A 14,659-nucleotide genomic window follows, 5' to 3' on the forward strand; every position below is an offset into this window, starting at 1 on the left:
ACACAAACCATGATGAGTCCTGCTATTCACCAAGGGTTCCAGGTATGCATAGCTAACTCTCAGCATGAACTTGGGTCCTTGTACAACCGGTTGATTAGAGAATCATTCTGTTTGCTATTAATTGATTAAAACAGTAGCACTAATGACTCAATTAAATTAGAATTTCCTCCATCCACCAGCACCACCACCAAAGGGCCAAAGCAAGGTAAAATAGAAAGAGAGGAGAGGTACCACTTGACTCTTACCACTCGGCCCGTTGGGTCTATCCTTGCTGTATCTCTGTAGGGCGGCAGAGGATGGGCTTTCCAACTCACCTGTGTTTTGAGAATAATACCCACAAATTTAAGCTGTCATAAGAATCCCACTGACTTCTCTCTAACTGGAGCTACCCTCTGGAAGAATAGCCCAGGACCATGACCCTTTACGACAGAATGAGGAGAGTGAGGCATGGACATGAGCATGTTTGTGCTTGCCCCTAGTAGGTGCTCAAAGAGCAGGCGCCTTGGAGCAGGCTAACAAGGCTGTAAGTACCTGGGCACAAGAAGAAACTGCACCTGCATCGTCCGATGTTACTGTACGATCCAGTCACAAGAGCAAAATGACTCTGGGCCCTCTCAAATGGATTCTGTAGATTTTTTTTCCCCCACACATTACCAATACAACTTATGGACTGGATATGTCCAGTCAATGCTGATTTCTATTCTTCTTGAGACACACTGGACAATGAAATCTCTGCCATGTTTTAACACCCATCCCCAACTTGGTAAGTCCCATCAGGCTGGCATTTTTGACAGCATAGCCGTGCCCAACATGTTTTCTCTTCAGACCATCCTGTAGAAATTAAATACAGCTTCGGAAGCTGGTCTACAATACACATGCATTGTGCACGGGACATGTAAATGAGTGTGAGGGGGGAAAACAATGAAGTCATGACAAAATCAGAGACAGGAGAACGAATGATGTGGAAGGAATGTACAAGACCAGGAGTCAGCTGGGGTGAGTGAGAGGGAGCAGGGCGTGAATGCATTGGTTCTGTACTTCGGGGCTTGAAGTGTTCTTCAGACATAGTGTGCTATTTTCCTTTTCCTTTGGGAAGGTTGGAACTTGAGAAAGGGAACCGGAAAAGCATTAACGAGAACTTCCCGTAGACCAGTATGAGAAGCACTGTGTCTGAAAACACAAGTGCACTCTTCAGCAGTTCCGGATAAGAAAGGCAAGGGGCACACTCATCGCACCGAGACCAAGAAGACTTGCTCACAGACCGGAGCAAAAGCAGATCCACGCAGGCGGAAAGCCCACACAAAGGAACAGGAGGCACAGAGAGAGGGTCAGGCAGGAGCTCCTGTCCTTGCATCTGTCCACGCCAAGGCTTTTCAGACAAGGATGGCCTCCAGAAGGTGCATCTATGCATTCCGATCTCCCGATCTCAAGTCATCCTGACACACTGGAAAGCGCCCGAATGCCCGGTGAATGCTTACACTCACTCTGAGAAAGTGGCTTGTGGGTCTCAGGTTATAAAAGCAGATCTGTCACACTGCACAGCATCAGTTTCATAAGGGAAATTCAGAGGTGTTTATTGGCCCTTCTTAACAGCTGAATGTTCCAAAGTCTCCTTATTCCAAAGTCCTCCTAAAAGATTTCTTAGGAAAACTGAGTGGACTCCCAAGTGAGTAATGGGCAGAGAATATCTATTAACTTTATAAACCTGCCCTTGCTCAGTTTCCTAAGGAACCAATGGCAGGAAACACAAACCAGATGGGGAATCTTTGAGTATCTGAGTGAGACATGAAATTCTGTGAACCCACTTAAGTGAGAATCACACACTGGTGTGACAGATATACGGCTGCAAATTCAGAGGTATGACTGGAAAGATTTCGTTTGAAGGGAAGTAAAAATTCCCTCTTTCGGGGTAAGTAACAGAAGAGACAGCTCGTTCACACTAATGCTGAAGCCAGCAGCCTACACACAAGCAAAAACGTAAGTGAACGCATGCAAGCCTCTGAGGGGGGTCTTCAGATGCACACACCACCACCTGAACTCTTCGTGGGCCAGAAGCAGCGACAGAACCTCTCTGACACTTGCTAAAATGTATTATACAATATTTAGAGTATTTTCCACCCAGATTTTGGCGAGGGGCAAAACAGCACCACTCCTTTGATGTGGCTTTATGGTTACACCTGAACCCTCCCGCAAGAACAAAGCAGAGGGCAGGTGAGAGTATCTGCAAATGTCCAGTCCTCATCATTTTGGAACCAACAGCAGCACCTCTGCATGCTATGACTGAATGCTGCTCCCAAAAGCTCGTCAGTTTCAGCTCCGAGGGGAGAGGGTCTGACTTGTATAATATACGAACCGAATGCAGTGATTTCCAGAAACTCACAACTAAACTCTAGCTAGACAGTGCCATGGAACAGGGCTGTAAGAACATCAGCGGAGGACAATCAGAAATGAGTTTCCAGCGTCAGCCTATGGCTTTACTTTCACACCTGCATTAGATGCGGGGTAGAGAACCACAGCTCGTTTCCCTGCTGATTCCCAGGGGGAAAGCCCAAAGCTAACCCTAAGGCTACCTCCACATTATAGGCGAGCACCACGGCTTCCACGATGCCCGAGCCTTACTTACAGATTTTGCCCTCGTCTCTGGCGAAGGGGAAGCAGCAAAGCTGGCCCATGGCCCCGGCTTTCCTGGCGGGCACCCCACCGGGAGGCTGCGGCTAATCCGAGGTCGGCTTGGCCACCGCCTGCAGCTGGGAGCTCCGGAGTGCTGGGAGCGCGCGCAGCACCGCCGCCGCCTCGGAGAGAAAGGGAAGGGAACTCGCAGCCTTGCAAAAAGGCTCCTCCTCCCGGCCCTCCAGCCCCAGCGACTGCTCCGGGACGCACTGGCGAGAAGTGGCCATATGCTCGCCTAATTTTCCTAGCTCTCTGAGATGAGGCGTACATGTGGGAGCCAGGCTGTCAGCGTGTGTCTTTAAAAAGGTAAAGGAGAAAACCTGAGTCCCTATTCACATAGACCAATGCAGGAATTACACATGGAAATTCAAACCAGGATTTTTAAAAAGCCATCGTTTCTGTCTGCTATTTAAAGAGGAAGAGCTTTCTTTTATGCCCAAGAGACTTTTGTTTGTCGCCTTGTGTACAGAGAAACCCAACACAGCAGAACACTGGAAATTTCACTTGTCTCAAGTGCCATTAAACACCTAACAAACTGTATAAACAATAGAGACAGGGTGGGGGAGGCTGCAATAAACTGTTATCTGCACTTAACACACATCTTTAAAGTTCCATATCTGTTTGTGGAAACACTCCCTTACTCTCCTACTAAAGCATTAGTCAATATGATGAAACTTGAAATTGTAGCATCAAACATCTTAATAGTCCAGAAAATAACCACAAGTCTTGATGTACCGGCTGAGGAACAGATCAGGGAGGTAAGGGCATCCGTCTGAAAGAAACCACAAGGTGACCGCCAAATTCAAGGGCAGCAAAACTACTCACTTCAAAAGGCATGACATCATGTGAGATTTATGAGAGAATAATGGGCTTCCTGTAGTTATCTACACACTGTTGTTTCATTCAGGGTGGGGCCATGTGGTCTGACACGGTAGGAGTGAAAGACCGCTCTTAGTACCAGGGTCTCACGCAGCTTCTTCCTTTGCTCCTATATGGCTAGCTAGGCACACACATCAATCTGCCAGATGTGGCAGGGAGAGGGAAACAAGAGGAGCATTTCCAGTGGATCTGAACACAGCAAAACTGCCTTCAGGGCCACGCAAACCAGGAGAGTGTGCAGTGTGGAGGAATAAACCCATCAGTCTCACAAATTCTAGGTGTTGCACAGAAAGAAAAAGAAAGAAAGAAAAAGGAAGGAAGAAAGGCAAGCAGGCAGAAAGAGAGAGAGACAGAGACAGAGAAGGAAGGAAGGAAGGAAGGAAGAAGGAAGGAAGGAAGGAAGGAAGGAAGGAAGGAAGGAAGGAAGGAAGGAAGGCAAGCTGACCTGCCGTAGAATACAATTTCAATAGCCTTTTCACAAAGAATTTTGACGGTACTGGTGATTGGCTCGAGAGCCTTAGGTATGCTGGCTTATGTAGTTTATGAACCACTAAACTGCATCCCTAGTCTGCCCCACCCAACAAGGGAGAAACAGTCTCCCTATTAGACAGGCAAGCCTTGAACTCACTTTGCAGCCCAAGCAACTCTTAAACTTGTTATCCTCCTGCATCACCACTCCAGTAGCTGGGACTGAAGGTGTGAACCACTGTACTAGGCCAGAATTTTGATACTTAAGGGTTTCATAAGCATCTTGAGAACACTTTAAAGCGTATCAAGTGATGTAAGCTATTTCCGTGGCTCATGGGGTACATTAATATATACTTCAGTTTCTCAAGATTCTAAATACTGTGAGGGTCTATGTAATAAAAGCAAACATTGGACTAAGTGAAATTCCCACGTCTGTCTACATAATTAAAACTAATATTTAAAATATTATATATGCTTAAGTGGATTTCCCTTTTTGGAGTATTTTTAAATGTAAACAGAAGGCTTAGTTTGTCTACATTTTAAGGGAGTACTCTGTCGATTATATATAATGAACACAGCAATTGTTTGGGTAAAATTTCATTGTCAGAACAGTTTGATGCTTCCCACCTTATCAGCCTATTTAAACTATTCCACCCTTTCCTTCCAAATTCACCAATACTGAGGCTAAAACTTTACACTGCAACGTAAGATTTTGTGCATAATTGTAAAATACTCTTAAAAGTAACAGTATATATGAACCTCTTAAGACTAGTAAGCAAATAATGTGAGTTCTAGGGATCTGAACTCAGGCCTCACGTGGCGTGGCAAGCACTTTACCAACTGGGTCATCTCCCTAGATCTGACACGACCTTTAGAATTATAAAACTGTAAGTCTGGATCCAAGATCTGTCAGGTGTTCACAACCACGAAAGATTAACCTGTCCTAAGACACCACTGCAAAAAAGCGAGTACTTGGAATAAGGAAGAAGAAAACAGAATGGCTGTATCTAAACTCACCTCAGACATTTTAGCCCCAGCTAGCAATCCTGCCTACTCCTCTGACAGCTTTCTGCCCTGACAGTATGCCAGGCTGAGCCAGATCTCCAAATAAATGGCCCCCGACTCACAGTATCCAGTGGGGGACAGCCTTGTGACAGATGTTATCCACTCAACCGTTTTTAAGTACCCCCACTGCTGCTGCTTCTGAAAACACGAAATTATGAATAAAGTCTAAAACTGTGTCCATAGCTAAGTATAAGTATTCATAAGGATATTCTAAGAGGGCTATATGATGTTACAGACTTCTCCAAAAACACCCAGAGTAAACTAAGATAGCTGGCCACGGTGGCACAGGCCTATAATCCGGACCTTCAGAGGCTGAGGCAAGAACATCTTGGATTTAAAGCAAGCCTAAGCAACATGGGTGGACCCCATCCCAAACAAACAAACAAAAAGCTAAACTGCTAAAAGACGGATCAGCCACAATAAAAAGGCAGAAAACAATGGAGAAATTTAAGGCAGGAGTTTAAAAATCCAACACCACTGGTGCTACCTAACACGCCAGGCACTTGCAAAGTACTTTGTAGAATATTTTACTCATCCATTTAATCCTTACAAAAGCTCTAGGAAGCAAGAGCTAACACTGTCTCCAACTTAAGCTAAGAAAAGTAAGTCGGGGGGGGGGGGGGGATCCATGAGAGTATTTAGAGTTGGGGCACGATATCAATTTGGCTCTTAACCAAAATGTATGTGATTAGACTGTATAAAATTGAACCAATCTTCATGGGAGTACACTTAAAATCTTGACTTAGCTCCTTATGTTCTGCCACCAAATGCCTTTATTAACACTGCTAGCATGAGATTATCCCATTTCAAGACAGAGGACCTAACGACAGATCCCTTTGGAGATGAAGCTTAGAAATGCTGCCTCCCACTCGTGCAAAGATGATTCAGTCAAGAGCAAGTGGGTACCAGAACATCCCCAAAAGGAGCTCACCTGCAGGAGAAACAGCAACCTATGCCATTCTGAGCCACCTCACCTCACAGTGTTTCATGAAGGATGACTGACATACTCATGTTAGCAATATATGGAGATGCACTATGACCAGACGATTTTTAAAAGGTTAACCTCATACTGAAGAGGCTGAGGGCCAGCCTGGGCTACAAGGTGAAGACTACCTTAAAAAATAAAACTGGGCCGGGCGGTGGTGGCGCACGCCTTTAATCCCAGCACTCGGGAGGCAGAGCCAGGCGGATCTCTGTGAGTTCGAGGCCAGCCTGGGCTACCAAGTGAGTTCCAGGAAAGGCACAAAGCTACACCGAGAAACCCTGTCTCGAAAAACCAAAAAAAAAAAAAAATAAAATAAAAAATAAAAAAAAAAAAATAAAAATAAAATAAAACTGGAAAAGGTTGACCACAATGAGGAGGAATCTCTGGCACATACAGCAGGAGATGGCTGCAAAAACTCAAAGGCTTAACCTCTCCTGCTTGGTTTCTCAGGAGCCTGGCTGCAAGCAAATGGTAGTTAGGACACTTTCTATCTGCTGTGCTATTGTGGATTTTTTTTTATAACAGTTAAAATGGCAGGAAGAAAACCCAAACACATAGGAGGTGGTAGCTACCTTGTCTACATGTAATTTGAAGTGTTGGGTCCAGTTATTATTTCTAATAGAAAAAGATAATGCCTAACTATGAGGAAACTATTCTCTGCATCAATAGTTGGCCATCTTTGTCTATCTATAACTAATTATAGATAGATAGATAGATAGATAGATAGATAGATAGATAGATAGATAGATAGATATAGATATAGATATATGTAGTGGGTAGCCATTCCAGCTTTGATCTGGAAGTTCCAACCCCCACTGAGACTTCAGCAACTGTCACGCCTACAAGGCGGGGCCAAGGGAGGCGCCTGGAGACTGGAGAGCTGGATTGGCGGCTCGCGCTCGGTTCCGGGACCCTGGACTGGAGAGGTGGACCAAGCAGAGCTCCAGAGAACACCGCTGGACTGCGATACACCTTCCCCAGACCCCGCAACCTACCTATCCCTTAATTTGTAAGTTACACCATTAAATAAATCTCCTTTTAACTACGTGGAGTGGCCTTAATAATTTCACACACACACACACACACACATATATATATATATGCATGCACATACATATGTATATAGATGTAAAATTGGATTTCAGAGCAAGGAAACATTCTACTCAAAATAAAGAGGAAAACCTTTCTGCAAGACTCTGACCCTAAAGCCAGAGCCATCAGTGAGCACATGCACTGTCAGCACATAGGAGGATTAGGCTGAAGGGCTGAGAGTTCCAGGCCAGCCTGGGCTACCTAGAGAGACCCTGTTTCATAAAACCAAACCTTGATTAATTTATTAATTAATATGATTATAAGATTGAACAAATTGTTGTTATTGTTACTATTATTTTATTATGGCTTCTCAGCTTTTTGCAATTCATTGGTTAAAGGAAATGGGAGTTTAATAACTTATGGAAATGTGTAAGAAAGAAAATAAAAAGTGTCTTTTATTCAAAACAGTGGTGAGAAAAAAGACATTAGATCATAAGGCCTGCTTTATCCATCCAAATTCTGGAACAGAGCCTTAATAAACATGCATGCCTTTCAGACAAGGGATACTTCAGGAAGATTCCTTGATATGTCAGGCAGCACACATAAGGAAACTTGTGAGGAAAAAAAATGCCACAGTTTCAATGGAAATGTAAGCTAGGGGGCTCGAAGGGCTAGGGAGATGGCTCCGTCAGTAAAGGCCTTGCAACGCAAGCCTGAGGACCTGAGTTCCAATCCCCCGTGTCATGTAAAAGCTGGGCATGGTGCCATGTGCCTGTAATCCCAGTGCTGCAAGGCAGAGAAAGGAGTGTCCCTAGGGATCACTGCTGTTGGTCTGGCCGAACTGGTAAGCTCTAGATTCAGTAGGAGACCTTGCCTCAAAAAATGAAGATGATATTCTACCGTGACCTCTGTTCTACATACAGACACACACACACACACACACACACACACACACACACACACACACACAATCTTATGTGCCCATTTACCTACACACACATGAACACACGCATATATATAAACATGTACACACACATAAATGCTTAACAATTTATTGAAACATAAATCACAAACACTAAGATCTCAAAAGACAATTTATTGGGCCTGAAGGAGATTGGGTAACTATATCCACTATTATATTTTATTTCTTTATGTTTGTTTGTTTAGAGACAGGGTCACTAGGCCACGCTGACCTCCAACTAGCTACAGAGCTAACCATGATGTTGAGCTTTTGATCTTCCTGCCCCCACCTCCCTAGTGCTTTGGCCATGGGCACATGCCACCACTCCTGGCTTATGTGGTGCTGGGAATGAAGAAACCCCAGGCTCTGTGCATGCTAGGCAAGCACTCTATCAACTGAGCTCCATCCAAAGCTTGATTTCTCTCTGTTCATGTAACAAAAAGAATTCACAATAGACATCCGTCTGTTGCCCAGACTTAAAAGATGTTGCGTCTGCCTCTTTGTGGTCATTCCGTCACCAAAACAAAGGTTCTGAATCTACACCATTGAAGGCTGATACTCCAACACTGTCCTTACCTGGGTCTGTCTGTAAGGGAGGGGAAAGGCTGGCTGTACACACTTCCGGAGTTTCTTTCAGTCTCTCTGTTGAGGTCTGACTCTGAGGTCTGGAACTACTCACGGCTTCACCTCCTTCCTACTGTGTCCAATTCCAACACACTTTCTACCTCTCTTTGCAGTACTTTTACTCTTCTTTAAGTTAAAAGTTATAGAAATGTCTAGTTGTAATTACCATTCACTGTGTAATTTTAGCATGTGTTTGGAAAGAGATTTTTCTATAAGGCATATGGAAGAAAAATATAAGTATAAAAAATCCAAAGCATATATTATGGGAAGGGAGAGAAGTAGAAAACTATGCCTATAAAATAAACCCCTTTATTTGGTTTTTGGTTTGTGTTTTTGATACAAAGTCTCACTTTGTAGTGCAGGCTAGCCTCAAACTCACAGCAATTCTCCTGCCTTAGTCTACCAAGTGACTGGATCGTAGGCATGAGCCACCATGGCCAGCTCATTCTTTTTTTTTTTTTTTTTTTTTTTTTTGGTTTTTCGAGACAGGGTTTCTCTGTGTAGCTTTGCGCCTTTCCTGGAACTCGCTTTGGAGACCAGGCTGGCCTCGAACTCACAGAGATCCGCCTGGCTCTGCCTCCCGAGTGCTGGGATTAAAGGCGTGCGCCACCACCGCCCGGCTTGCCAGCTCATTCTTTACCAATCAATCCATAACAGGTTTCCAAATCTCAGCTAATGAAGTTCCACTTGGTGCCAATTTTCAAATGTGTCCTCCATGGTTACTAGCAGTCTGTTCTTTTCTGCAAGTGATGCCCAACTTTAAACAACACAGGTGGCCAAAGCCTCTTCCTTTGTTGAGAAATCAATGACTTGGGAAAACTTACTTCCCAGCTTGGAGGACAGACAGCATGGAGCAGTGGAGTGAGGAGGCAGAAGGCAGTCGACAATTCAACAGGTCTGCAATACTGAGCATTTTCAGCATGCCAGTCAACAGTCCAACACACTGAACACATTCTATGTGCTAACAGAAGGGCACAAAGGCTCTTGGGGTGAAATTAACTTTGAAACCCAGAAGCTCAACCAGAGAGAGTGAGAATGCCAGGGCCAGAGGCGGGTGAGCCCGACGCTTTCAGCCACAGACCTAGAAGAGCAAGGGGAAACCCAGAATGCCCAAGGGATGAATCCTGCCCAGCAGTGATAGAACAAAGAACAAGATCCGTCATCTGCCAATACTGTCCAGCCATGCTTTCCGTAGTCTGTCCTTTGTGGGTATTAAGAAAGAAATCGCAAAAGTTGACAAGTTACTTATTCAAGGGCAAGCTAAATGTCTGAGTGTTAAAACCCTCTTCAAAAAGAAAGAAAACGCATAAAGTATACTCAATCTGTAGGCTAGTATGTATATTCTTAGACAAGGCCCAAGAAGAGCTACCCTAGCTTAGTTCCCCTTAACTTCATTACAGCCATTACCGCTTTAAATTGTAACTGTCCTCCTGACTTACCACTAAGAAGGCAACTTGAGAGCACACTTCCTGTTGGCCCACCTCTGATATTCAATACCCAACACAATGCCTGGCACATGACAGGTTCAAAATTATCTGTTTAATAAGCTGAATGATAAATTAGAACAATTCAAACCAGACTGAAGATGTTCTAAAGCGAAGGAGGCGTCTTTATCTACACAATAGTTAGCAACGTTTCAGCTGCCTAGCGGGAGCTATGAATGAAGCATTAATGCAGCCAGAATCAATGAGTCCTGAACGCATTCTGCCAGTGTGACAACCGAAGCCATTTCCTCTCTACCAGCATGCCTCACCCCACTCCTGTTTTAAGGACAACAATACAAGCAAAGAGACTGGGAGCTGGATTTTCATACGGAGCTGGAGAATGAGAATCTTAGTTCCCTAGCATTTAATCAGACATGCAGTAATAACCCAAGTCTAGCTGTAACAGAAACTGCAGTTTTGCACCAAATAGTTAAAGTCTGGATCCTAATCACAGAAGGAACTTGATAGGGTTATCCAGAACTCAGCTTAAACACCAACGATGATACTCTCTCACATCGGAAAAGATGGTCAGTAAAGACATTTTACAAATCCCTCAGTACACTGTTTCAGTGCCCTGACCTTCCTCAGAATCTGAAGTCCTCCCTGCTGCCTGTCCTCCCACTAGGGATTAAGAAGAAACCAGTATTTCTTTTTCTATTACTAACCCTTCCCTGAGTCCTCTCCTGGGCTTAGGAAAGCCACACACACTGTCACAAAGCCGCGATCCTAGGCACCGGTCAGCGAGCACCGTGCGGCCAGGCCGGATGCTCACATACAGCGTCTGTATGACCTCACAGCAGGCTCAGGAGGTCACAACTACTGTCCTCATTTAGAGATGGTTTGCAGTCACTTAGCAGTGTGCACGACGCTGTGGAGCTGGGAAGTAGCAACAGCAACCAGAGCAAGGCCTGAGTTTTGGAACCCTCGATCACTGTGTTTTCCGCTCTGCACGTCACTGGCTCACCAGCTGCCTCTCTACTCTTCCGTAGTATCCTCTTCGGTTCTAGCACACCTCACTGAGGTGGAGGAGCAACTGGTTGAGCTTCACAACTGTGTTTCCTCTGATTTCATCTCATCATCAGGTAACTTTTGATAATATATAAATCTGTCAACTTTATTACAGTTAAAACAATTAAACTCTTCATCCATGTATGTGTGTATACTATGTACACACACATGCATCATGATGGTTACTCGACTTTGTCGACTTGACTGGACTTAGAATATCCTAGGAGATGTACTTCAGGGTATCTCTGATGGGTGTTTCCAGAGAGGATCGGCTGAGGAAGAAAGGTCCACCCTAAAATCCATCCCGTAGGCTAGGGGCCTTGGTGGAATAAAATGGGAAGAAAGGGGAGTTAGGGAAATGGTGAAAGGCCTGAATGTGATCCCCGGCATCCATGTAAAAAACCTGGTGTGGTGGCACACAACTATAATGCCAGCAGCGAGGAGACAGAATGAGAAGATTCTTGGGGCTCCTTGGCCACTTGATCTAGCTGAATCACAAGATCAGGGTTTAGCAAAAGACTCTACCTCAAAATATTGAGTGAGCAGCTGAGGATACCTCTAACATCAGCCTTTGGCCTCCATGTGCATGCACACACAATAAAATTAAAAGTTTGGATTTTTTAGAAGAAAAAGGAGAAAGCCAGGAAGCACGGACTTCCTGTTTCTTGGTTGCCAGGATGTGAACAAGCATCTCAGAATCTACCGCCACAGCCGCCATGCCTGCCACCATTCCTTCCCAGCCACATGGAATTACATCCTCAAACTGTGGTCCAAACTACATCCTTCCCCAAGTTGCTTCTCGCTAGGCATTTAGTGACAGCAATGAGAAAAGTAACATACATATACGCAACATCGAACGTTATACAGAAACCTGTGTGTGCATCTTTGCTTTTGAAGTGCAGTGTTGATCATGAACCAGTCTAAGAGAGCTCAAGAATAATGCAAGTCTGTAATAAGGTGCTCTGCTATTAGGAAAGTAAAAGTATGTTTGCAGTAAATACTCCACCATGACAATATCACCTATATACACTGTATGTCAGCAACTATACGCCAAGCATTTAGAAAACATTAATGAACAGTACTTAGGATAGTGAAAATTTTATTCATAGACACCATGGTGATATGATGGGTTAGCTGGCACTAACTGCTGGCAACAGGATGTCCTCATACTAATTTTCTATATTCTTTTTACTTTTTTTTTTTTTTTTACAATTTCACACACATATGCTTTGCATACACACTGCCCTTCCCTTCCACCTCTCCATAAATCTCTCTCTGGCACTCATGTCTATTTGTTTTATTTTCTGGCCCAAGTTTAACCAGGACCATCCATCTGCCTACGGGGTTGGAGCCACCCACTAGAGCCGTGTTGGCTCAGCATAGGGTATAGGACTGTAGACGGTGATTCTCCTGCTACAGGATCTATGGAGAGCCAAGAGTGCAGAGGCAAAGAGCAGAGTCCCATGAGCCCTTCTCTGCCTTCCTTGACTGACTGTTTCTAAGGCCCATCTTTTTTTTGTTTTGTTTTGTTTTGTTTTTTTGTTTTGTTTTGTTTTGTTTTTCCAGACAGGGTTTCTCTGTGTAGCTTTGCGCCTTTCCTGGAACTCACTTGGTAGTCCAGGCTGGCCTCGAACTCACAGAGATCCACCTGGCTCTGCCTCCCGAGTGAAGGCCTATCTTATACAGGCTCAGTACAGGTTACTACAATCGATGTGAGTTAATGATTACAGTATTTTGCCAAGTCTAAGGAATGCTGTTTTCTGGCCCCCTTGGCTTATCTCCTGGCACTTATAGAATTCCCTGAAGTGTTTTATTTTTTCATTAGTAGTTCTTTGAGAATTTCATACACTGTATTTTGATCCCATTTACTGACTTCTTCCACCCCTTTCCCTAGCCACCCAAATTGTGTCCTCAGTTTTGTGTTTGTTTTTAAGGCCACCAAGCACAGTTTGTGCTGCCTGTACACTCGTGTCCAGTGGAGAATGGACAGCCTACCAGTGCTCACACAAAGGACACTTACTCCCCTCAACCAGAATTCTACTCAATAGTTTAATTTTTTTTTAAATTGGGAGTTCAATATTTAACTATTTGAAAATACACTTAAAATCGAAGGCTCTACAAACAACTCACAAGGTAATTTATTACTGCATCATTCTGGTCACGGTGCTTACTTTGTCAGAACAGAATTCCCACTTAGCACTGCCTTGGAGTGATATTTTGTTTGTGCTCTAACAAATAAAGCTTGCCTGGAGATCAGAGTGTGGAGCTAGGCACTAGAGGCCAGGAGGTGGTGGTGTACATCTTTAATCTCAGCACTTGGGATCTTGTGCCTTTGATCCTAGTACTTGGGAGGCACATGCCTTTAATCCCAGCACTTGAGAGGAGGGAACAGGAAGTGATATGGCTGGGTGGAGAGAGGAAGTGATAAGGCAGGGTGGAGACAGAAGCTCTGCCCTTTCAGTCTGAGGGTTCCTAGAGGTAAGAAGTCTTTCCAGTGGCTGGCTACTCTGCTTCTCTGGATCCTTCAGCTTTCACTCTGATATCTGACTCTGGGTTTTTATTATTAAGACCAATTAGAATTCTCACTACACTGCCTCTTTAATACAGGCCTCCCAAGATACCTAATAAACCATAAGGTTTGACTCCAGATCAACAGATGAATGGATTTTCAGAATAGCCTGGACCACTATGGCCACTTTATGCCAGCATCCAGATTAACAACTGACACACTAGTTAAAATACCATGAGCTACATTAGGATTAATCTTCTCAGTGACTTATCTTGAAGCTTTGTCTGACTTGTACAAATATAAAGAAATGAACCAAGAGTTCCAACTTTCAGATGCTTTTCATCTGGATGAGGGGCATATAACAACAGAATCTCAAATTTTCTCTTCTTAGAAAACATGTTTCATCAATAAGTATATGAGGATAATTGGGTTATTAAAAAGGAATGGCTATCAATTAAAATAGTGTTTAACATCAAAAGTTTGACTTTTTCAACAACACTGTACTTGTTAATCAGGTGATGTGAGTCCCAGCCAAGCCAGGAGAGTCTTGGTTTTCTTCTTTCATCATAGCACAACAGTAAATAGATCCTTCTTTTACATTTATATAATATACCATGCAGATGGTCAATTATACGGCCAACCAATTTGTGTTACAAAGGAAATAGTTAAGTATCTTGTATTGTCATCATTAAACTATTTGATAATTTGAAACAAAAAATGTCCATTTAACTAAAGTTGTCAAACAAAAAATGGAATACAGTTCTTTAGATGACAAACTATTCTCCCTTCTAACATGCTTAAGATGGGTTCCTATTAATCAGTCTAAGACTGGAATGCCCTTAACCCCCTCGCTATCAGCCTCCCAAAAGGAAAGAAAAGAAACGCTTTTGAACTTAACCTCCATCACAAAACAAACATTCTTAGATTACAGAATACAAATCTCACAAAATAATTATTTCCTGGAGAGTGGTCCC

The 14,659-nt window shown here is 43.7% G+C and overlaps 1 protein-coding gene across 7 annotated transcripts in view; it reads right to left on the reverse strand.

The window, feature by feature from the left end:
- Akap7 (A-kinase anchoring protein 7) overlaps nt 1-14,659 on the reverse strand; it is a 148,115-nt gene that overhangs the window by 27,030 nt on the left and 106,426 nt on the right. The window contains exons 1-2 of one of the 7 annotated variants that reach the window (XM_052751199.1): nt 2,624-2,947; nt 246-314 (exon numbers count right to left, since the gene is read on the reverse strand). The exons of 5 other annotated variants lie outside the window; for them this stretch is intronic. In XM_052751199.1, the coding sequence (XP_052607159.1) occupies nt 246-314; nt 2,624-2,672 (118 nt within the window). In that variant the 5' untranslated portion in view covers nt 2,673-2,947. Of the gene's footprint in view, nt 1-245; nt 315-2,623; nt 2,948-14,659 lie in introns of those variants that run through there. One more of the 7 variants, XM_052751200.1, reaches the window with a different exon arrangement.

Source organism: Peromyscus californicus, unplaced genomic scaffold (genome assembly GCF_007827085.1).
Source record: "Peromyscus californicus insignis strain IS unplaced genomic scaffold, ASM782708v3 Scaffold_22__1_contigs__length_63687245, whole genome shotgun sequence".
NCBI lineage: Eukaryota > Metazoa > Chordata > Mammalia > Rodentia > Cricetidae > Peromyscus > Peromyscus californicus.